The 20,271-nt window shown below is 41.6% G+C and overlaps 1 protein-coding gene across 6 annotated transcripts in view; it reads left to right on the top strand.

Moving 5' to 3' along the window:
* Window positions 1-20,271, top strand: part of DNM2 (dynamin 2) — a 186,749-nt gene that overhangs the window by 134,312 nt on the left and 32,166 nt on the right. For all 6 annotated transcript variants that reach the window (XM_083355833.1, XM_083355830.1, XM_083355831.1 and 3 more), the window contains one exon: window positions 19,665-19,778. In XM_083355833.1, coding sequence (XP_083211959.1) covers window positions 19,665-19,778 — 114 coding nt within the window. The remainder of the gene's footprint in view (window positions 1-19,664; window positions 19,779-20,271) is intronic.

Below are 20,271 nucleotides of genomic sequence, written 5' to 3'. Positions count from 1 at the left end.
GTACAGAGAAGAGCAGCAAAGATGATAAAGAAGGCTAAATAATATAACAAGTGGTCGAGAGAGCTACATATGTCTAGCCTTTCAAAGAGAAGGATTAGAGCAGGGGTGTCAAACTGCTGGCCCACAGGCTGGACACGTCACAAGGAAACCGTGCCCACCCCATTGCCGGCATTGGGAAAAAAGTTCAGATACGTCACGCGACATCATGTTACGTTGCAAGTTTGACAAGTCTGGATTAGAGGGAACATGATAACTGTCTTCCAATACTTGATGGGCTGTCACAAAGAAGAAGGGGTTGTCTTATTCTATAGGGAGCACGGAGTGCAGGACAAGAAGTAATGTGTGAAAACTTGTCCAAGAGATACAACCTAGAAATAATTTTTTTCTGACAATGAGAGTGATCAATCCATAGAATAGCTTGCCTCCTGAAGCTGTGGGTGCTCCATCAGTGGAGGTTTCCAAAAATAGACTGTACCCCCATTTCACTGGGATGGTATAAGACTCTTGCCTTGAGTAGGGGATTGGACTAAAAGACTGAGGTCTCTTCCAGCCCCATGATTCTATAATTCTAGGATTTATTATTTACGCAAATAATGATTGTCGCAGTTGCGACTACTGCCTGTGGACGGCCTGAGTTTGGGCTGATACAGGCAAGCAAAGATTTGGCCTGTATTTGGGCTGGCAAGGAGTTCAAAAATACTCAAGACATATCTCCCCTGCCTCTTCCCTCCCCGATGCAGCTGACAAAGTGAGAAAGAGCCTGTGGCCTAGAGGTTAAAACAACTGCCTGATGTGCAATCAGCCCAGGTTCCAATCTCAGAAAGGGTGTGGCTGACTGATAAGAACAAATAAGTTTGAAATGGCTATATCAGTCTCCCTTTAATTCTTTGTTAGCATTCCAAAAAAAATATGCAATTCTAGGATTCTATATATTTACATGCAGCAAATGTATGTAAATCTTTGTCTTCAATAACTCTTGTGCGTCTCTTGGGCAACAATGTGCAACTAAAAATTTCCAGTAATTGTTAATCAGTCCCACATGTTAGCTCAGAGCAATTTTAGCCCATTCCTCCTTACAAGAAAGCTTCAATTCAAAGATATTGGTAGGCTTCCTTGCATGAACTGCCCACTTCAGATCCTTCCACAAAATTTCTATAGGAAATAGGTCAGGACTTTGACTTGGCCATTCCAAAACATTAGCTTTTTTCTGCTTTAGTCATAGAACTTGTATGCATTTGGGCTATGCTGCATGATCTACTTCAAGGTTCAATTCACAGTTACCCTGACATTTACTTGCAGAATTTGCAGGTAAAATTCACAATGTGTAGTTCCACCAATGCTGAAGCAGCACAAAAGCAGACCAGAGGCCCAAACCATGATACTGAAACCACCATGTTTCACAAATGGGATAAGGTTCTTATTTTGGAACATTTTGACAAACAATACTTTTCATTCAAGCCCAAAAGTTATCTATTGGTTTCATTTAGTCACAGAACATTCTTCCAATAACCTGGTTTATCCATGTAGTCTTTTGCAAACTATAGGTAGGGAGCATTCTTTCTGAGAGTAGTGGTTTTTTCCTTGCAACCCTGCCATATACACCATGTGTCATATTCCAGCTGAATAAGCCCAAGCAAGCATGATGAACTCCAATGTTAACTTTATTAGGCAAAAAACAATCTGGCAAGTTTGAAGTAAAGCTAAAGCTATGGCGGGAAACAGATTTAAAAGAATAAAACTCCCCCTCCCCTCTCTGACAGTTCAGGTCACATTGTCCAATATATCTTCTGGCAATTGTTATGAGAAGAAACTTTAGTTTGCCAAACAACTCTCCAGCTCTCACATTGGTAAGGAGCACCTGTGGATTCAAACTTTCCCCTTCTTCCTGCACTGTTGGCAAGCTAAGAACATGCAATGGTCCTAAAGACAGCAGGCTTTGGAGCTTGACAGTATGGTTGTTCAGTGTTCTCCCAACAGAGGTCTCTTGAACACTGGCATTCTCTGATACAAAAGAGTCCTTTAGTTACTTAAAAGTAACCTGGGCTTCTTTAAGGCCTTCAAAAGTATAAATGCTTTGCTCTTGTGATCTTCATTGGTCAGTCACTCCCGGGGAGGGTAACAATGGATGTTAAATTGCATACAATGTGCCTGACAGTAGACTGGTGGAGTCAAAACTCTTTGGCAATAGTTTTAGAACATTTTCCAGCCTGGTGAGCTGGAAACAACTTTTATAGAGATCCACTGAAATCTTTTCTGTTACATGATATATTCTCACATACCTACAGTATATGGTGAAAATCAGATAATATCCAGAATTCTGTTCTTTAAATAAGGCAGGATTTCCCACACTCACACCTGATTATTATTCCATTGATTGAAACATCTGACTCTAATTTCCCCTTCCCGTGACCTGATAAATCATCTTGAATGCATATAAAAGGGGGGGGGGAGAATGACATTGTTATACGGTATACTACAGACCAACCAACCAAACAGAAGAAATAGATGAACCTTGTCTCCCAAAAGGTAGAGAGGGGAACCAGAGGGTCAGCCATACTGGACTTAATTCTCACTAGCAGAGATGAAATGTTGACCAGATTTCAATAAACTTAGAACTTGAGAAGTATTCCATGGATGAGAATTCTCAAGGGGAAAACAACCCCAAGAAGCTTGGGAAACTTTGAAAAGTGCAATTATAAAAGCCCGGTCTAGCACAATTCCAATGAGGAAGAAAAATAAGAGATGTCAAAAGAAACAAGCATGGCTGCACAAATAACTCTTGATAAATTGAAAGACAGAAAGGACAAATATAAAAAGTGGAAAGAGGGCACATAACTAAGGCAGAATATCAGCAAATAGCTTGAATCTGCAAAGATGAAGTCATGAAAGCTAAGTCCCAAAATGAACTGAGGCTTGCTACAAAAGTAAAAAAATAACAAAAGCTTCTTTCAACATGTAAAAAACGAGAAAAGTCAGGGAAGTGATTGGTCCATTAACAGGAGAAAAAGGCAAGAAGGTGAGAAGCAGCAGGTTGAAAGCAGAACTACTTAACTCATTTTTTTGCATCTGTCTTTACACAAAAGGAAAAAACAGACCAACCTATCAAAAATGCTATATCATACAAATTAGGAATTCAAGTCAAAATAAGCCAAAAAAGAAATGGTAAGAGAACATCTATCCAATCTAGATGAGTTCAAATCACTATGATCAGATGAATTATATCCCAAAGTTCTGAAGGGATTGACAGATGAGCTGTCAGAACCACTGAACCATACTTTTCAAAACTCCTGGAGCGTCGGCGAACTACCAGAGGACTGGAAAAGGGCTGTTGTAGTTCCCATCTACAAAAAAGGAAAAAAGTGGATCCAGGAAACTACAGATCTATCAGCCTAACATCAATACCTGGAAAGATTCTGGAAAAGATAAGCAATAAATCTGCAAACACCTAGAGGCAAAGTCATAAGCAGAAGCCAACTTAGATTTGTCAAAAACAGATCATGCCAGATAAATCTTATTTCATTCCTTGATAAAGAGACAAAATTAGTGGACCAGCGAAATGCTGTGGATATAATTTACTTGGACATTAGTAAAGCATTTGATAAAGTTGACCACAACCTACTACTTGATAAGATAGAAAAATGAGAGTTAGACAGCATTACGACCAGATGGATTTGTAAGGACCTGCCTCAACTAGATCTCAACCAGAGTAGCAGTCTGGCTTCTTGGCTGGAGCTTTGCTGCGGCATTCTGCAGCACGATGGCCTTCCTTGACATACCTGAAGCAAGTGATTGACTGTGGCTGGCTCATAGAAGGTTTACCTGCTTCTCCCCTTTTCATGGATTGGATTTGCTTCCCGGGTTTCCTGGAACGGTACTGGTTCCAGGTCTGGTTGATCTCCACTTCTTTGGCTAAGATGCACCAGTCATATAAGTGTGCAGATGGTATGCGGGCTATGCAGGTATTGCACAGGTAGTCATTTAGCCCATCCTGGAAAGAGCTTACCAGGATGTCTTCAGGCTAGTTGAGGCAGCAGGCTAAGTTGCAGAATTCCTCTGTGTATTCAGCCACCATTTTTATCTGATCCCAAGCTTTCCAGTCTGCTAGGTGGTCTTCAAACCAGTGCCTCAATGCTGTCATGAACCAGTTAAAATTTCAGAGCTCGGGGGCATCGCAGTTGTGTAAGGTTAGGGTGATGACTCTGATTTTTGCAACGCCATTAGGCAGGGTTGTCCCATACACTTGCATGTTTGTGAGAATGTGAGCCAGGAAGAACCCAGCTGTTGGGATCTCCGTCAAACTTCATCCCCAGAAGAATCAGTTTTGGCTCTTCTGAGGAAGTTCTTTCTCTGGGTGCTTGTGGGGGTCCTGGCTCTCCATGGAACTGCTCGCCGCTGCGCTGCTGGAGTATCAGACACCATCTCCGTTGAGCCCATTCCCCCACACACACTGTCTTGGTAGTCACAGTTTCTCCTCCTCTACTGTTGACTTCCTCAGTCAGTTTTTCCTCTTTTTCTGGGCACCCCAGGGATTTAGCCTTTAGGTCCTCGAAAGCTTCCACCATGTATTGCATGGTTTCTTTAGGATTCCCTCCGTTGGGTATGACTGTTTGTCCATTTCTTCGTCATCAGAAAGCAGCTCCATCTTTTTCTTCCGAGCCTTCTTTCTGCCTCCCCGGGTGAAAGTTACCCTTTGGGTTTTTCCTTCACAGTCTTTCTTTCCAACACTGAACAACCATCTCGGCTTCGTGGAATCTTCCAGGGCAGCCACTTCTTCCAATCACCCAGAGGTGCCTTCCTCGGGGCAGGTCTGGGCAGCTGACTCACTCCAATCCTCAGTTCCAGCTTCTCCCATTTTGCTGCCATGCGAAGACATATTGTGCGCGGCCCCCCATGGTAGGGCAGATGTCTCTCCGGGTTGGGTACTACTTGCAGACCTTGCTTTATGTAAGGACCTGCCTCAACTAGATCTCCTAAGAAAGCAGAACTCCTGAAATATACATTGTTTTAAAAGGAAGTTTTATTGAGAGCTAGTGATAGCAGGAAGACAAAGCAAGGTCTGAAGGATTAGCACGTGAAACTTTACATCAAAAAGCCTATTCAGGTCTCCTCCCCCCAGTGTCCAACCCTCCGTTTGAAATTCAGTCAATCCATAGGTACTAGGTTGTTTTGAGAACCTAGTGATTTAGTGTCGGTCTCAAGGTCTCTCTTGGTTTCATTTCCAAACAGTTCCAGGTTCCAGTCTCAGGCTCCATCATCTGGAGATAAGATAGATGTTTTCATGCCACATTCCTTTCACACACAGGGAGAAGAAAGCAGAGCAAAGAAAATACATCCCCCAACCAACAAGCCCCCCTCCCAACAGACCCTGAAAATGAATACATAGGCATAGCAATAGACAGTAGGCAAATCTATTTGAGGGATCCTGACAAACTGGCTGACTAACCGCACCCAACATATGGTTCTTAGTGGAACTGCATCTACATGGAGGGAAGTATGCAGTAAAGTACCCCAAGGCTCTGTCTTAAGACTAGTACTCTTCAATATCTTCATCAATAACTTAGATGAGGGGAACTAATCAAATTTGCAGACAACACCAAACTGGCAGGAATAGCCAATACTCCAGAAGATACGCTCAAGATACAGAAGGATCTTGACAGACTTGAACATTGGGCCCTACCTAACAAATGAAATTCGATGTAGAGAAAAGTAAGATTTTACATTAGGCTAGAAAAACCAAATACCCAAGTATAGAGTAGGTGGTAACAGGCTCAACTGTGAGAGGGAACTTGGAATCCTAGTGAACGATCACTTGAATATGAGCCAGCAGCTGCCAAAAAAACCAATGCAGTCCTAGGCTGCATTAATAGAGGAATAGAATGAACGGTTGCAGGAATTAGCTATGTCTCCAGCGACATGATAGCAGTGTTCTAATATCTAAGGGGCTGCCACAAAGAACAAGGAGTCAACTTATTGTCCAGAGCACCTGAAGAAAGGATAAGAAGCAATGGAGGGAAACTAAGGAGAGAACCAATTTAGAACTAAGGAGAAATTTCCTGACAGAATAATTAATCAATGGGAAGATTTGCTTCCAGAAGTTATGGGTGCTCCAACACTGAAGGTTTTTAAGAAAAGATTGGACAACCATTTGTCTGAAATGGTATAGGGTTTCCTGCTCGAGTAGAGGGTTGGACTGATAGACCTCCAATATCCCTTCCAACTCTGTTATTCTGTTAATCCTAAAGGGTCACATACATTTATTTGCTATGGTTCCTATTTTTCTACTTGCATTTTTACATGCTTTCAAACTGCTAGGTTGGCAGAAGCTGGGACGAGTAACAGGCACTCGGGATTCGACCCGCCAAACTGCCGACCTTCTGATCGACAAGCTCAGCGTCCTAACCCACTGAGCCACTTGGATCATTTTCCTCAACAAATAAATTAACAAGCATACTGTTTTGATTCACTTGTTTAATTGGGTCCACTTTAATTAGTTTTTGGACTGGTGCAAATAATGCATTTTAGATCATATTTATGCAAAAATATTGACAATTCAAAATGATTCACAGACTTTAAAGCATCACTGTATTTGGCACGGTAGCTAATTTTTTACCTAAATGCTTCAATTCTGATGTGTAACATTTTCTGCATAACATTTTGGGTGGTATTGTTTCCTCTCATCTCTGAGAGAAAGGTATGTACGCACTATTATATTCTTTTCCCTTGTCTGGTGAGACCAATGTTTCTCTGTGCTTTTTCTTTAAGTGCACTACTTCAAAGAAATTTGGCTGAGTGGACTTGGCTTTGATTAGGCAATCTGTTATTGTGCTTTCAATTAAAAGACACTGAAGAAACTATAGATGCTGGATTCAGAGCTAAAAATCAAGTGGGTTTATTTGGTGGCTTCATAAGAAAATGGAAATGCCAGAAACTTTGAGGGAATATCCTTTTAATACTAGGGACAGAGCACTTCACCTATCTAGTTTTGTTTTGTAATAGTTGCTCTTGCAGAGATAATTGATACTTCATGAGGTAACACAATCTTGGAGTATACATATGGTTAATTAATGCATTTTGAATGCTTATGCATTCATTCGGCTCAGATTTATGGTATGGGAGATCTGTTCTTCAAAGTGCTATTTTACTCCCCTTTTCCCAGTTTTACAATTAGATTTGGTGGAAAAGAATCTAATCTAGTATAAAGTATATAAGAAGTTTGCCTTTGGCCAGTTTTCTCTGGAGGTTTAGGCAGGCTGTCAGGTAGTCTAATCATTGTATTATACTTGAAGAAACTGAGAGTTCTGACACTTCCATTTTCCTGATATTCTACAGGTAATTGTGCAAATCATAGAACAGTAATTTTTAAATACAGTATGAAGTCTTAGGAGTGTGCTGCAAGAAATTGGAGGTGTGTCTGAATCCACATCAATAGAGGATTGCCTATTGAATGTGTATGAAATTGTTTTGGGCTGCCAATTAAGCAGGAAGTCCAGTCAAAATTACTCATACCTGAAAGTAGGTTTTTTCTGAGGATGAATAATTTCTACTCTTGTATGCGCATTTCTCTTTTCATTTAAACATATGTCCAATTTTAATTTTTCAAAAAAGTTTATCAGAACTTTGGAAAACAACTCCAATTCCAATGCAATTCCTACTCTTGCTGGATGTGAGAATGTGGATTATGCTGCAGTAAGAGGAAGGTGGAAATCTGACTGGATGGGCTGTTTTATATTACATAATGGGCTGGCTTCTTGAATATCAGAAGAAGTATGAACCTATGAAAAATCCTTCTATATCTCTTTCTCTAGCTTCTTTCAAGTCTGGTTGTAGTATTGATGGTGAGAAAGGGTCAGGAGGCTTTTCTTGACCTTTCTACCCATTTTTTTGGATATTTGTACCCCTTCTGTTTTCTGGATCTGTAAATATGGTAGCTTTTGTGCTTAATAAATAAAGGCAAATTTTGTGATTAAGAGAAATGTCCCTTTTTCCTCCCCCAGACTGACAGCAGAAATAGTTTTCTTGAAATTTGTCATCTTGGGCTGTTCTCACTAATTTGCTGCCCAAAGATCTGCATCTGTTTCTTCTTCCACACAAGCATTTCTCTCCTTCATTATCTTCAGTCTGTTTTTCTGGCTACATTCTTTTAAACTGCAATTAGATTTTGAAATATAAATGATTCCTGTTTCCGATTCTCTTTTAAATTTAAAAAGCAACAATGCTTTCTGTTCAGTGTCTTGAATTCCCAGCACTTTTTCATTGCTTTGTTGAGCAAATTGAATTAAAGCTGAGTTTGCAACAGCCCATGCCCTCCAGTGCACCATCCTTGCATATGAGCATTTGTACAGTTGTGTAAATTACTTGGAAGTTTATGTTGGCAGTAATCTGAGCAGCTCTGGGAAGATGAAGATTCAATACAGTCCGGGCCTAACTCTTGATCCCTTTCCATGGTTACTCAGAATTCTTGCCTATAACATTTGTAATTGTTGTAACCTAACACATTCATCTATACTCTATAGCCATTAGGTTTGGCATGATTGTACTTAAACATGTGAACAAATTCCTCAGTACAGATTGCTCCTTTCCAACTCATTACTAATCTGTGTGGTTGTGCTAATTTGGTAGAAGAAATATCTGCATTTAAGCTAAGTTGTATTAAACTTTGTCTTTCTTTTTTCTTTTTCTATTCTAAAATTACTGGCAACAATAAGAATGGTCAGCATAAATTTGGATATCTGAAGTTGGGCCCAGCTTTGTCTTACATAATTTAGTCAAAAGGCTATTGTGATTTTGTTTGTTTGGGTAGAGGGAGAGTTGATTAGGACTCATTTTCTTAACAGTAATCAGAAGGTAGAACGATGAGAGGGGTTTTTTTATAGGAAGGCATGAAAACTAAGCTTTTGAGGGTTTTGAGAAGTTGTAGACTTTAATGAAGCTGACTAAAATTGCATGTTTTCAAGATTATTGGCTGTTATAGCTGCCTGCTAGCCACTGCAAAAAGTTAGCTTTTGACCATTTTGCAGTTCAGTTAGATTCTCTTGCCTAGTTGGTTGTAAGAAACTGTATTCTGTTTAATTATTCATAAGCTCGGGTGGGGAGTGGGTACCATATCTTCTGGCGTATAAGACGACTTTTTAACCCATGAAAATCTTCTCAAAAGTCAGGGGTCGTCTTATATGCCAGGTGCTGAAATTTTAGGGACAGGGCTGGCTGGAAAACCTGGAGCGGATCTCCCATTAGGTCTGTGCAGGGAAAGCGGGACCAATTGAAGAAGAAGCTACAGTCTGTGATTTTTTGTAGGCTGGGGTCTGGGCGTCTTTCCTTCTAAAGCTGAAGAGCAGCTGCAGTCTATCCCAACTTGAAAGGTAGGTGGGGAATGCAGCAGCCAGAGCAGCTGCTTAGCTCTAAGGATACATTTGACTCAGGAACTGGGTGGGCTGGCTGGAAAAGCTGGAGCGGATCTCCCATTTGGTCTGCGCAGGGAAAGCTTTAAAGTGAATTAGGAAAAGTTTAATCCACTTGCACTGTTTTATGTTTACATGTTTGATGACAAACAGCCTTACGTTTATAAGTGACAGTTTTCCTACTAAGTACCTGCATGTCATAAGCATTTGAATTAAAATTACCATATTAAAATCATATCTGATGTTTTTTAATTTTTATTTGGTGTGCGTTGGAAGAGGGGTAGCCTTATACGGCAAGTATAGCCCAAACCCTATAATTTAACAGGAAATGTAGGGGGTCGTCTTATACACCCAGTCGTCTTATACGCCGGAAAATACGGTAATTCTTATTATTTATTAGGAGCTTTATTTTTAAAAAACCCTGGAATAAGCATTATTGTACGTTGATTGGCTCGTTCGTTAGAACTGCTTAGCAGCATTTTTTTAAAAAAGAAACATAATGGTTAACTTCAAAAGAGGATATTATATTCTTACAGCATACAGAATAATACAGTTGGAGATCTCCTTAAGTTTCCATTCACTTCTTGTCTTGTCCTCAGGTGCTTTGGAGGATAGGCTGGCCTCCCCTTATCTGTGTAAGGTAAAGGTAAAGGTTCCCCTGCACATGCATGCTAGTCGTTTCCAACTCTAGGGGCCAGTGCTCATCTCCGTTTCAAAGCCGAAGAGCCAGCGCTTGTCCAAGGACATCTCCATGGTCATGTGGCCGGCATGACTAGACGCCAAAGGTGCACAGAATGCTGTTACCTTCCCACCCTAGTGCTCCCTATTTTTTTACTTGCATTTTTACGTGCTTTCGAACTGCTAGGTTGGCAGAAGCTGCGACGAGTAACAGGCGCTCACTCTGTTACGCAGCACTCGGGATTCGACCTGCCAAACTGCCAATCTTCTGATCGACAAGCTCAGCGTCCTAACCCACTGAGCCACCGTGTCCCTTCCTTATATGTGACAGCCCCTCAAATATTGGAAGACTGCTATCATGTTGCCCCTAGTCTTTTGCCTCGTTAGACTAAACATATGCAGTTCCTGCAATGTTTAGCCTCTGTTCCCTAATCATATTTGTCATTCTTCTCTGCACTCTTTCTAGAATCTCAACATCTTTTTGTATCATAGTGACCAAAACATGGACATAGTATTCATAGTGTGGTCTTACCAAGGCAAGATAAAGTGGTACTGACACTTCTTGTGACCATGATACTGTTCCTCTGGTGATGCAGCCTAGCACTGCATTGGCTTTTTTGACAGCTGCAGTATACTGTTGGCTCATATTTAAGTAGTATTCATATTTAGATCCCTCTCATAGTTGTTGCTACGGAGACATCTATTTTATACCCATGCATTTGTTTTTTCTTGCCTAAATGTAAAATCTTGCTTTTCTACCACTGAACTGCATTTTGTTGGATAGGGCCCAGAGTTCAAGTCTGTCAAGATCTTTCTGAATCTTAGTGTTGGGTATTCCCCCCCAGCTTGTATCATCTGCAGTTTTGGTTAGTGCCCTTCTATCCATTAGCCTAGAACTCTAGATCATTTATGAAGATGTTGAAGAGAACTGGGCCCAAAACCAGACATTGAGGTCTGCTTGCTTCCCTCCATCCATCTGGATGTAGTTTCAGTGAGGACTACCCACTGAGGGCATTTGGTCAGCCATCTATGAATCCATCTAGTGGAGATGATGCTCTCTGTTCCATATTTTTCTATCTTATCAAGAAGTAGACTGTGATCTACTTTATCAAATGCCTTACTGAAGTCCACGTATACTATGTCCACAGCATTTCACTGGTCCACTAATTTAGTCAATATGTTTGTCTGGCATGATCTATTTTTGACAAACCCATATTGGCTACCAGTAATAGCTTTGCCTGCTTTTGGTATTTGCAGATCTGTTGCTTTATCATCTTTTCCAGGATCTTCCCAGGTATTGATGTCAGGCTGATTGGAATGGAGTTTTCTGGATTAATTTTTCCCCCTTTTTTGAAGATGGGAACCACATCAGCCCTTTTCTAGTCCTCTGGTAGTTCCCTGGTCCTGCAAGATCTTTGAATGATATCTTGCAGTGATTCTGAGATCATGTCTGCTAGCTCATTCAGAACTCTGGGATGTAATCCATCTGATCCTGCTCATTTGAATTCATTTAGAATGGATAGGTGTCTTACCATTTTCTTGCCTATTTTGACATATTCCTAATTTGTCTTTTATGATACCACTTTTGATAGGCTAGATTTTTTTTTGCTTTTGTGAGAGACAGATGCAAAGAATGAATTAAGCAGTTCTGCTTTCTCCTTGCTGCCATCCTTGACATCTTTTCCCATTAGTGATTTTTTATTGTTTTTTTCACATTTTGAAACTTAAAAATTATTTTTGACATTTATCATAACTCTTAATTCATTCTGAGCCTTAAGTTTCCCGACTTCTTTGCAGTTCAAATATGCTGGAATTCTGCCTTAGTTATGTGTCTGTCAGAATCCATTTATATCACATTTCATAATTGTATAGGTAGAACAACGTGCTATTTCTGAGGATGGTTACTAAAGCGATTTTCAAACAACAGGGGATGTCTTAACTGGGGAAGGGAGGGGGACAGACAGGTCTGGATTGTATCTTCATTTACAACTGAAAAGGAAAGCAATAACCATAAAACCAAGGAGAGTTCCCTTTCCCATGGAAGGCCCTAACACCTAGCAACTGACGACAGCCTGACCGAATGGATGAGGGGAGGGGCTGAAATGGGAATGGTTTATATAGGATTGAAATGTAACTTTTCTCAGATTCCGTCTTGTATTCCCACAATCAATTCCATCCTAGTAAACATTTTCCTTTTGGACTAAACCTGCATCCAAGAGTTCTTATTTCCTAAGATGTGGATTGAGGTGGGTCCTGACAGTAGACGGAATCTCCTTTAAGAGTCAACCTGGAAGGGAAAACCTTACCGGGAGACTTTGCAACAAATAAAATGTCTGGCGACGAAGCAAGAGAGGAGGGAAGCCCCATGGAGGGGGAGTCTTCCCCCCAAATGGAATCCCAGAGACAATGGGAAGCTGAAGCAGCATATTCCCCCGGGAAAGAAGCGGTGGAGCAGTACGACCGAAAACCCCGGTGGTCGATGGGCGTTGGAAGGAAAAGTGAGTGGGAAAAGGCTTCGGGAGAAACGACCCTGAGGCGTAGTAACCACCAACCGGAATGGAGGCAAGAGATGGAGAGTTCCCTGCACGCCAGCGAGGAGGAGCGGATCCTGGAAAAGGCCATTGATCTGATGAAAGCAACCCTGAGTTCACTGAGGGAGGAGAGAGCTGAAAATCGCAACCGAGGCAGCGCCTGGGGACGCAACTGGAAAGGTAACGGAGGGGATCCAACACCTGAAACCCCGGGGCCATCCAATGGAACAGGAATTGCTGCCTCAGCAGTACCCACCCCCCCCCCCCAGAACCACAGATGGGGACCAGGATGAGGAGCGATACCGGCCACGGCGCAGGCAACGCTCCAGCCAAAGACTCCCGCCCCTGGAAGTCAAATTCAAGGGGGAGCCATCACGACTGGGATTTTTCCTAACCCAAGTCCTCAGCTACATGGAAGAGTACGGACGGGACATCCCCAGTGACAAAACACGCATCCGAATTGTGCAATCTGCCCTGGACAGGACGGCTGCAGACTGGGTGGTGAACTTGCATGACTCCAACGCCCCAGAACTCAACGACTTCAACCGATTCATGTCATCTTTGAGGCGACGGTTTGAGGATCCTTTGGCTGACCGTAAGGCCTGGGAGAGAATCAAAACGGTGAGGCAGGGCAGGCGAGCAGTGGCTGATTATACCCAAGAATTCCGAGCCATTGCCAGCAAGCTGAACTGGCCAGAAGACATCCTCCTTAGCCACTTCAAAGACGGTCTGAACTACGACCTGTATGATGCTTGCCTGCCTCGAGGAGACCCACCCCACCTCGATGACTGGTACATCCTGGCGGAGGAAGTGGAAATAGACCTACTGAAGAGACACCGCAGAGGAAAACCATGGGCCGCCTGCCACCCGAGCAAACACGCGAGGGGGAAAAACCACCAGCCACAGCCAAAAAATCAACAAGTTGCTTCAACTGCGGGAGAGAGGGCCACCGTGCTGCAGAATGTCGTTCAAAAGCCCCCCCACGAAAACCAGAGGCATCATCCTCCAAGAAGCCGGGGAAGCCCCAAGGCAACACAAAAGAATCTTCCATGAAGGGGACAGAGGCTGTAGAGTCCACAATTCCTGCCAGGAACTGGGACTGGACTCCGGCCTGCACCGCAGGGACGGTGGACAACTCGGAAGACAGCTCAGAGGGAGAACCATTGGTAAGTGGACCCCTTCCACCCATACTTAAGACAGTGACTATATTAGCTTCCCCTATGCCTGAAGCAGCCAAAATAAAAGCTCTGATAGACTCTGGGTGCATCCGCTGCCTTATCAGCCCAACGCTGGTGGAGAGATTGAGCATCCCAGTGAGGAGGCTAAAACAACCAATCTCTTTTAGTCAATTAGATGGGACAATAGCAGGGGGAGGACCAGCCACCCTAGCCACTTTACCAATCCACCTATCACTGGGGCCCCATGAGGAGGACATAACGTTTATAGTGGCCCCAGGCATGGAATGCCCAATGATCCTAGGACTGGAATGGCTGAAGAAATGGAACCCCGGGATAAACTGGAGGACAGCAGAACTCAATTTCCCAAAGGGGGGGCAGAAGAACTTAGACTCCAAAAGCACCCCCCCAACCCAGAGGGAGGAGACAGCAGCAGTGGGGAAAGAGAAGGGATTACCAGAGATACCGGAGGAATACAGGGACCTGGCTGAGGTTTTCAGTGAGGAAAGAGCAGATGAGCTTCCCCCCCACCGCCCCACAGACTGCACCATAGAATTCAAACCTGGGGCAAAACTCCCCAAACCCAGGATGTATGCCATGAGCCCAAGGGAAATGGCAGAAATGGAGAGATTCATAAAGAAAAACTTAGAAAGAGGATTTATTGAGCCTGCCAAACCCAAAGTTGCCGCCCCGGTTCTGTTCAGGGAGAAGAAGGATGGGTCCTTTCGTTTGGTTGTGGACTATAGAAATTTGAACACAATTAGTGAATGTAATCTGTACCCCCTTCCCCTAATGAAGGATATGTTATCCCACCTATTGAAAGGAAAGATTTTTACCAAACTAGACCTGAGGGAAGCATACTACCGTATTAGGATTAAGGAAGGAGACGAATGGAAGACTGCATTCAACTGCCCAATGGGGTGCTATCAATTCAAAGTATTGCCATTCGGACTGCAAGGGGCCCCCGCAGTCTTTATGCAATTAATTAATGACGTGCTGAGAGAGCACCTATATAAGGGGGTCCTGGTTTACCTCGATGACATCCTTATCTTCACAGAAACCAAAGAGGAACATATCAAACTAGTCAGAGCAGTCCTGAAGAAGTTGCGAGCTGCCCACTTATATGCTAAATTATCGAAGTGTGAATTCCATCAGGAAAACATCGACTACCTGGGATATCGCATATCTCCAGAGGGCATCGAAATGGACCCTGAGAAGGTCAGGGCAGTACTAGAGTGGGCACCCCCCGCACACGGAAGCAATTGCAAAGTTTCCTGGGGTTTGCAAACTTCTACCGCCAATTCATCCCCGCATTTGGCCAAATAGCCATGCCCCTCACAAATTTGTTGAAAACGAAGGGGGGGTCACCCGTGAAACCCAGCCAGCCTCTGAAATGGTCAATGGAATGTCAAGCAGCATTTGAGAGGCTAAAGAGACTTTTTTCTGCTGAACCTGTCCTAAAACACCCAGATCCCGACAAACCTTTTGTAATACAGGCAGATGCGAGTGATGTAGCAGTAGGAGCCGTACTATTACAAGAAAATGATGGGGGGACATTGCAACCATGCACATACACATCCAGAAAACTCACAGAAACAGAACAACGCTGGCCAATATGGGAAAAAGAGGCATTCTCGTTGAGGTGGGCATTACTAACATGGCGCCAATTTTTAGAAGGAAATAAAATACCTTTCCAGGTCTGGACAGACCACAAAAATTTGGAAGCACTAAAAATGCCCAGGAAGCTCACTCCTAAGCAAGCCCGCTGGTCCCAACATTTTCACCAATTCAATTTCACTCTCAAACACTTACCGGGGGGAAAGAACTTCCTGGCAGATGCATTATCCCGCATGCCCCAATATAACAGCACAAGAGTTACTGACTTTAAACCACTTGTACCAGAACAACAACTGGCAGCACCAGTCACCACCAGGGCACAAGAAAAAATGAAGCCGAAGGTAGATAGCCAAACTGGAATAGAATTCAGGAAATCTTTGGAAAGTGATGAATGGTTCCAGAAAAATAAACATGTGTGCACAATTAAAGATGGACTGCCGTGGGTGGGGGAGAAGCTATATATACCTGCCACACAGAGAATCAATTTCATGCAACTGTGCCATGATACAAAATCAGCAGGACACTTTGGCTTTGTAAAAAACTTACACTTAACTAAAAGGCAATTTTGGTGGCCATCTATGAAAAAGGACATAGAAAGCTATGTGGGTAGCTGTCAAATTTGCGCGATGGCCAAATGACTGCAAGGGAAACCGCCAGGTCTGTTACAACCGGTGGCAAACCCCTCAGCCCCATGTAAAGAAATAGCCATGGATTTTATCGTAGAACTGCCAGAAAGTAATGGAAACACCGTAGTCTGGACTGTCACAGATCTGTTCTCTAAGCAAGTACATTTCATACCTTGCCAAAAAATCCCGACTGCAAAAGCATTAGCAAAACTTTTTGTACAGCATATTTACAGATTGCACGGGGTACCACAACGCATCATATCTGACAGAGGGGTGCAATTTACGTCGGCATTTTGGAAAGAATTTTTATCCCTCTTAGGAACCACCCAAGGACTGTCATCTAGTCACCATCCTCAGACAGACGGAGCTTCTGAAAGACTTAATGATATACTTGAACAATATCTGAGATGCTATATTAATTTTCAGCAGTCCAACTGGACGGACCTACTGCCTTTTGCAGAAGTAGCATATAATAATGCAGTCCACTCAAGCACAGGTTACACTCCTTTTCAAGTAGCTACAGGCCAGAGTTTCAACCCAATACCAGAACTAACCCCAAAAGAACCGGTTATCCCTGATCTGAAGGAATGGATTGCTCAATTACAAAATACATGGCCAATCGTTAGGAAAGCGTTGGAAGATGCCAGAAAAGCATACAAGACACAGGCAGACAAAAAAAGAACCGATCCCACACCATTTAGGGTAGGAGAGATGGTATATTTATCCACAAAATACCTGAAATCACTCCAACCCTGTAAAAAACTAGGACCAAAATATATTGGACCCTTTCCAATTAAAAGAATCATAAACCCAGTAACAGTTGAATTAGAACTACCCAAAAATCTTAGACGAATACACCCAACCTTCCACTGCAGTCTATTAAAGAGAGAACAACAATCACCACTACAAGAAAAAATCCCACCACCACCACCACCCATCATGGTGGAAGGAGAACAACATTTTGAAGTGAAAGAAATCTTAGACTCCAGAAAACACCATGGAACGATACAATATTTAGTGGCATGGAAACACCTCCCCTCCTCAGAAAATGAGTGGGTTAACAAACTCCATGTTAAAGCACCTAAGTTGCTTAAGAGGTTTCATACAGAATATCCAAACAAACCAGGCTAACATTTATATGTTTTCTTTCCCCACAGATGGACTCATCTTTTTTCTGAAAGGAGAGCCAAATGTCAGAATCCATTTATATCACATTTCATAATTGTATAGGTAGAACAACGTGCTATTTCTGAGGATTCTGCCATCTCTCCGAGGGGGGGGGGGGAGAGGATGGTTACTAAAGCGATTTTCAAACAACAGGGGATGTCTTAACTGGGGAAGGGAGGGGGACAGACAGGTCTGGATTGTATCTTCATTTACAACTGAAAAGGAAAGCAATAACCATAAAACCAAGGAGAGTTCCCTTTCCCATGGAAGGCCCTAACACCTAGCAACTGACGACAGCCTGACCAAATGGATGAGGGGAGGGGCTGAAATGGGAATGGTTTATATAGGATTGAAATGTAACTTTTCTCAGATTCCGTCTTGTATTCCCACAATCGATTCCATCCTAGTAAACATTTTCCTTTTGGACTAAACTTGCATCCAAGAGTTCTTATTTCCTAAGATGTGGATTGAGGTGGGTCCTGACAGTGTCCTTCTTTCCCTTTTTTATATTTGTCCTTTTGTTTTTCAGTTTATCAGAATTCTTTGCACAACCATGCTGATTTCTCCTGAGATCTCTTTTTTTCTTTTTTAGTGGTAATGTGCTAGACTGAGCTTTTATAATCTCATTTTTCAGAGTTTCTCAAACTTGAGTGATTTTCCTAGTCTTCTACTGCCCTGTCATTGTAATGGATATAAAATCCTTCTGAAATAGGAGATTTTCTAAGCAGATTATAGGGTGGAAACTTGAATATTACTTTCAGTTTATGCATTGTATCTAGATTTTGAAATTTTATGTTCAAATTCCTGTTTAAATGTGGTGTTCAGGAATCAAATTCTGGCCTAAAACAATACTATAGGATAGTTGCTGTTCTTGCACTGTGGAATAATGGATTTTTGTGTTGCTTTTCATAGCATCTTAATTAAGGAACAACAATTAAACAGTTTAACAACAGTTTAACAACAGTTAAAGACATACAGTATTATCCCTAGAACATGTTTGTCTATGTAGTTGGTAAATTGCTGTTATGTATTATAGGGAAGACTGGTAGGTAACTGTCCTACTAGTGTTCACTTTTTCTTTAAAGATAAGCTTCTGAGGCACCTCCAAACATAATTAAATTAAAATAATTTCATCTTGAGTAAAAGTACAGATAAATAAAAATACAATTAATATGAAGAGTGATTTCCTGCCTGATTTAAAAAGCAAGAACTCAGAATACAATGTCTGGTTGGTTTCTGAAACAGAAGATTATCTATCCTTCAGAGTTGTAACTTGTTCTTGAGAGACCCGTCTGTATAATTGGTGTAGCAAGAGAGTTGCTTCCTTAGCTAAGATAAATTTACCTTACTAGTTACTAGTGCCAAATTAGCATACGTACATGGTAAATATTTATTGGAAATCCTTGATGGGAAGAATGTATTGAAATTCTGGAATCAGTGGACTATAAACAGGAATGATCAATGCATATTCTGTGTTCTGAGTTGTGGCTGCTGACTATGGCTACTTTGTATATTATGAATATCTTTTTTTGAAGAGGCAATTTCAAGATAAAGCATTGTTGCCAATATATTCTGGCTACTGTTTCATTTTTTCAGAGATTTTGTATAAAGCTATGTGATAGCTGATCTCAGCTATAATCTTACATTCTCTTGCCTCTGTTTCATGCTGTGAAGTTCCACTGCCGATGTTTTGTCTACTGCTTATTTGTTGTTCTTGAGAGAATTGTCTATAAGATTAGACAGAATTGTTTCCTTATCCAAGTCAAAACTGTCTTGCCAGTTACTAGTACCAAAACAGTCCAAGTCACATACTGAATATTTATTAGAAGACTTTGAAGAAAGTTTCCCGAAGTTTTGGAATCATGGATTGTAAGAGGAAACCAGCTCCTGCTCACTGTTTATTCATTGCAAAATACATACTCATTAGTGATTTTTAGGCTGCAAACTGGATACATACATACTCCAACTAGGTTATTCTGTATCTTGTACATGAGCTGATCTTTTTGGATTGCCTATTGCAGAGCTATGGTCATGTCATATATCAAAGTCTACTTCACAGACCTAGCATTTCCTGTAGTTGACAGCAGTATTGGCAGTATTAAAATTTCTCTAGATTCAGTTTTTCGTAAATTCAAATGTTTGCTTCCAATTTAGTCTTACAGGATTATTTTACTTTCTCATTAAAAATTGGCTTTAAGTTTTACTGAAACAAATCAAGCTGCTGTGGACTAACAGTTCAAAGAAAGATTAAAGACTGGTATCATCAGTGGACTTCCATTATTTGCCAAGGCCATGGTGCTGTAAGCTGAGGTGCTTTAGTCTTTTCTGTTTGTGTCCTGCTGCACTAGGCTAGAATTTTAAAACATTGTATCAAATCTTTCCAAGCAACTCCCTTCTTCTTTTGTTCTTGAAGTTGGCCTGTAATCTGTTCTTTTCCTCCCTTCTCAACTCCCACTTCTTGATTTCCTCCAGGTCATCCGGCGAGGCTGGCTGACCATCAACAATATTAGCATCATGAAAGGGGGCTCCAAGGAATATTGGTTCATCTTAACAGCAGAGAGTTTGTCTTGGTACAAGGACGAAGAGGTATGTAATATATATCTACCTCATGTCATGGGATTTTTTTTTTCAATTGTTATCCTATTCCAGCAGTGTTCTGTTCTATTCTTCAATTAAAAGAAAGCCAATTTGATTTTATATAAAACTTAGCTGAATTTATGCATTTTGTATTGCACAGTTATATAGTATGTGTTCAAATTTTCAGCTGATAAACATTTTGGAATGGATGCTAGTGTGATACAGGAATTAGATAGTTAGACTATAAGTTCACTAGATGTCTGGGCCATAATCTCAGTCAACTCATATGGCTACTTTGAAAATACCTTTGGAAGAGGTGATAATATATTAAACTTGTATAGCAAAGGGAAGGTATGTTTATATCTAGTTAATATTAATAGAAGTAGCACACTCTGTGAATTATGTCTGTTTGTGTCACACCTGCCCCAATTTAGGTCTCTAGGAAAGAAAGACCTTCAACTCCATTTGGTTGAAGTGATAGGTTAAGTAATTGCAGTGAAAG

This window comes from Vipera ursinii, assembly GCF_947247035.1.
Source record: "Vipera ursinii genome assembly, chromosome: 2".
NCBI classification, from domain to species: domain Eukaryota; kingdom Metazoa; phylum Chordata; class Lepidosauria; order Squamata; family Viperidae; genus Vipera; species Vipera ursinii.
This window is presented reverse-complemented; position numbering and strand designations above follow the sequence as displayed.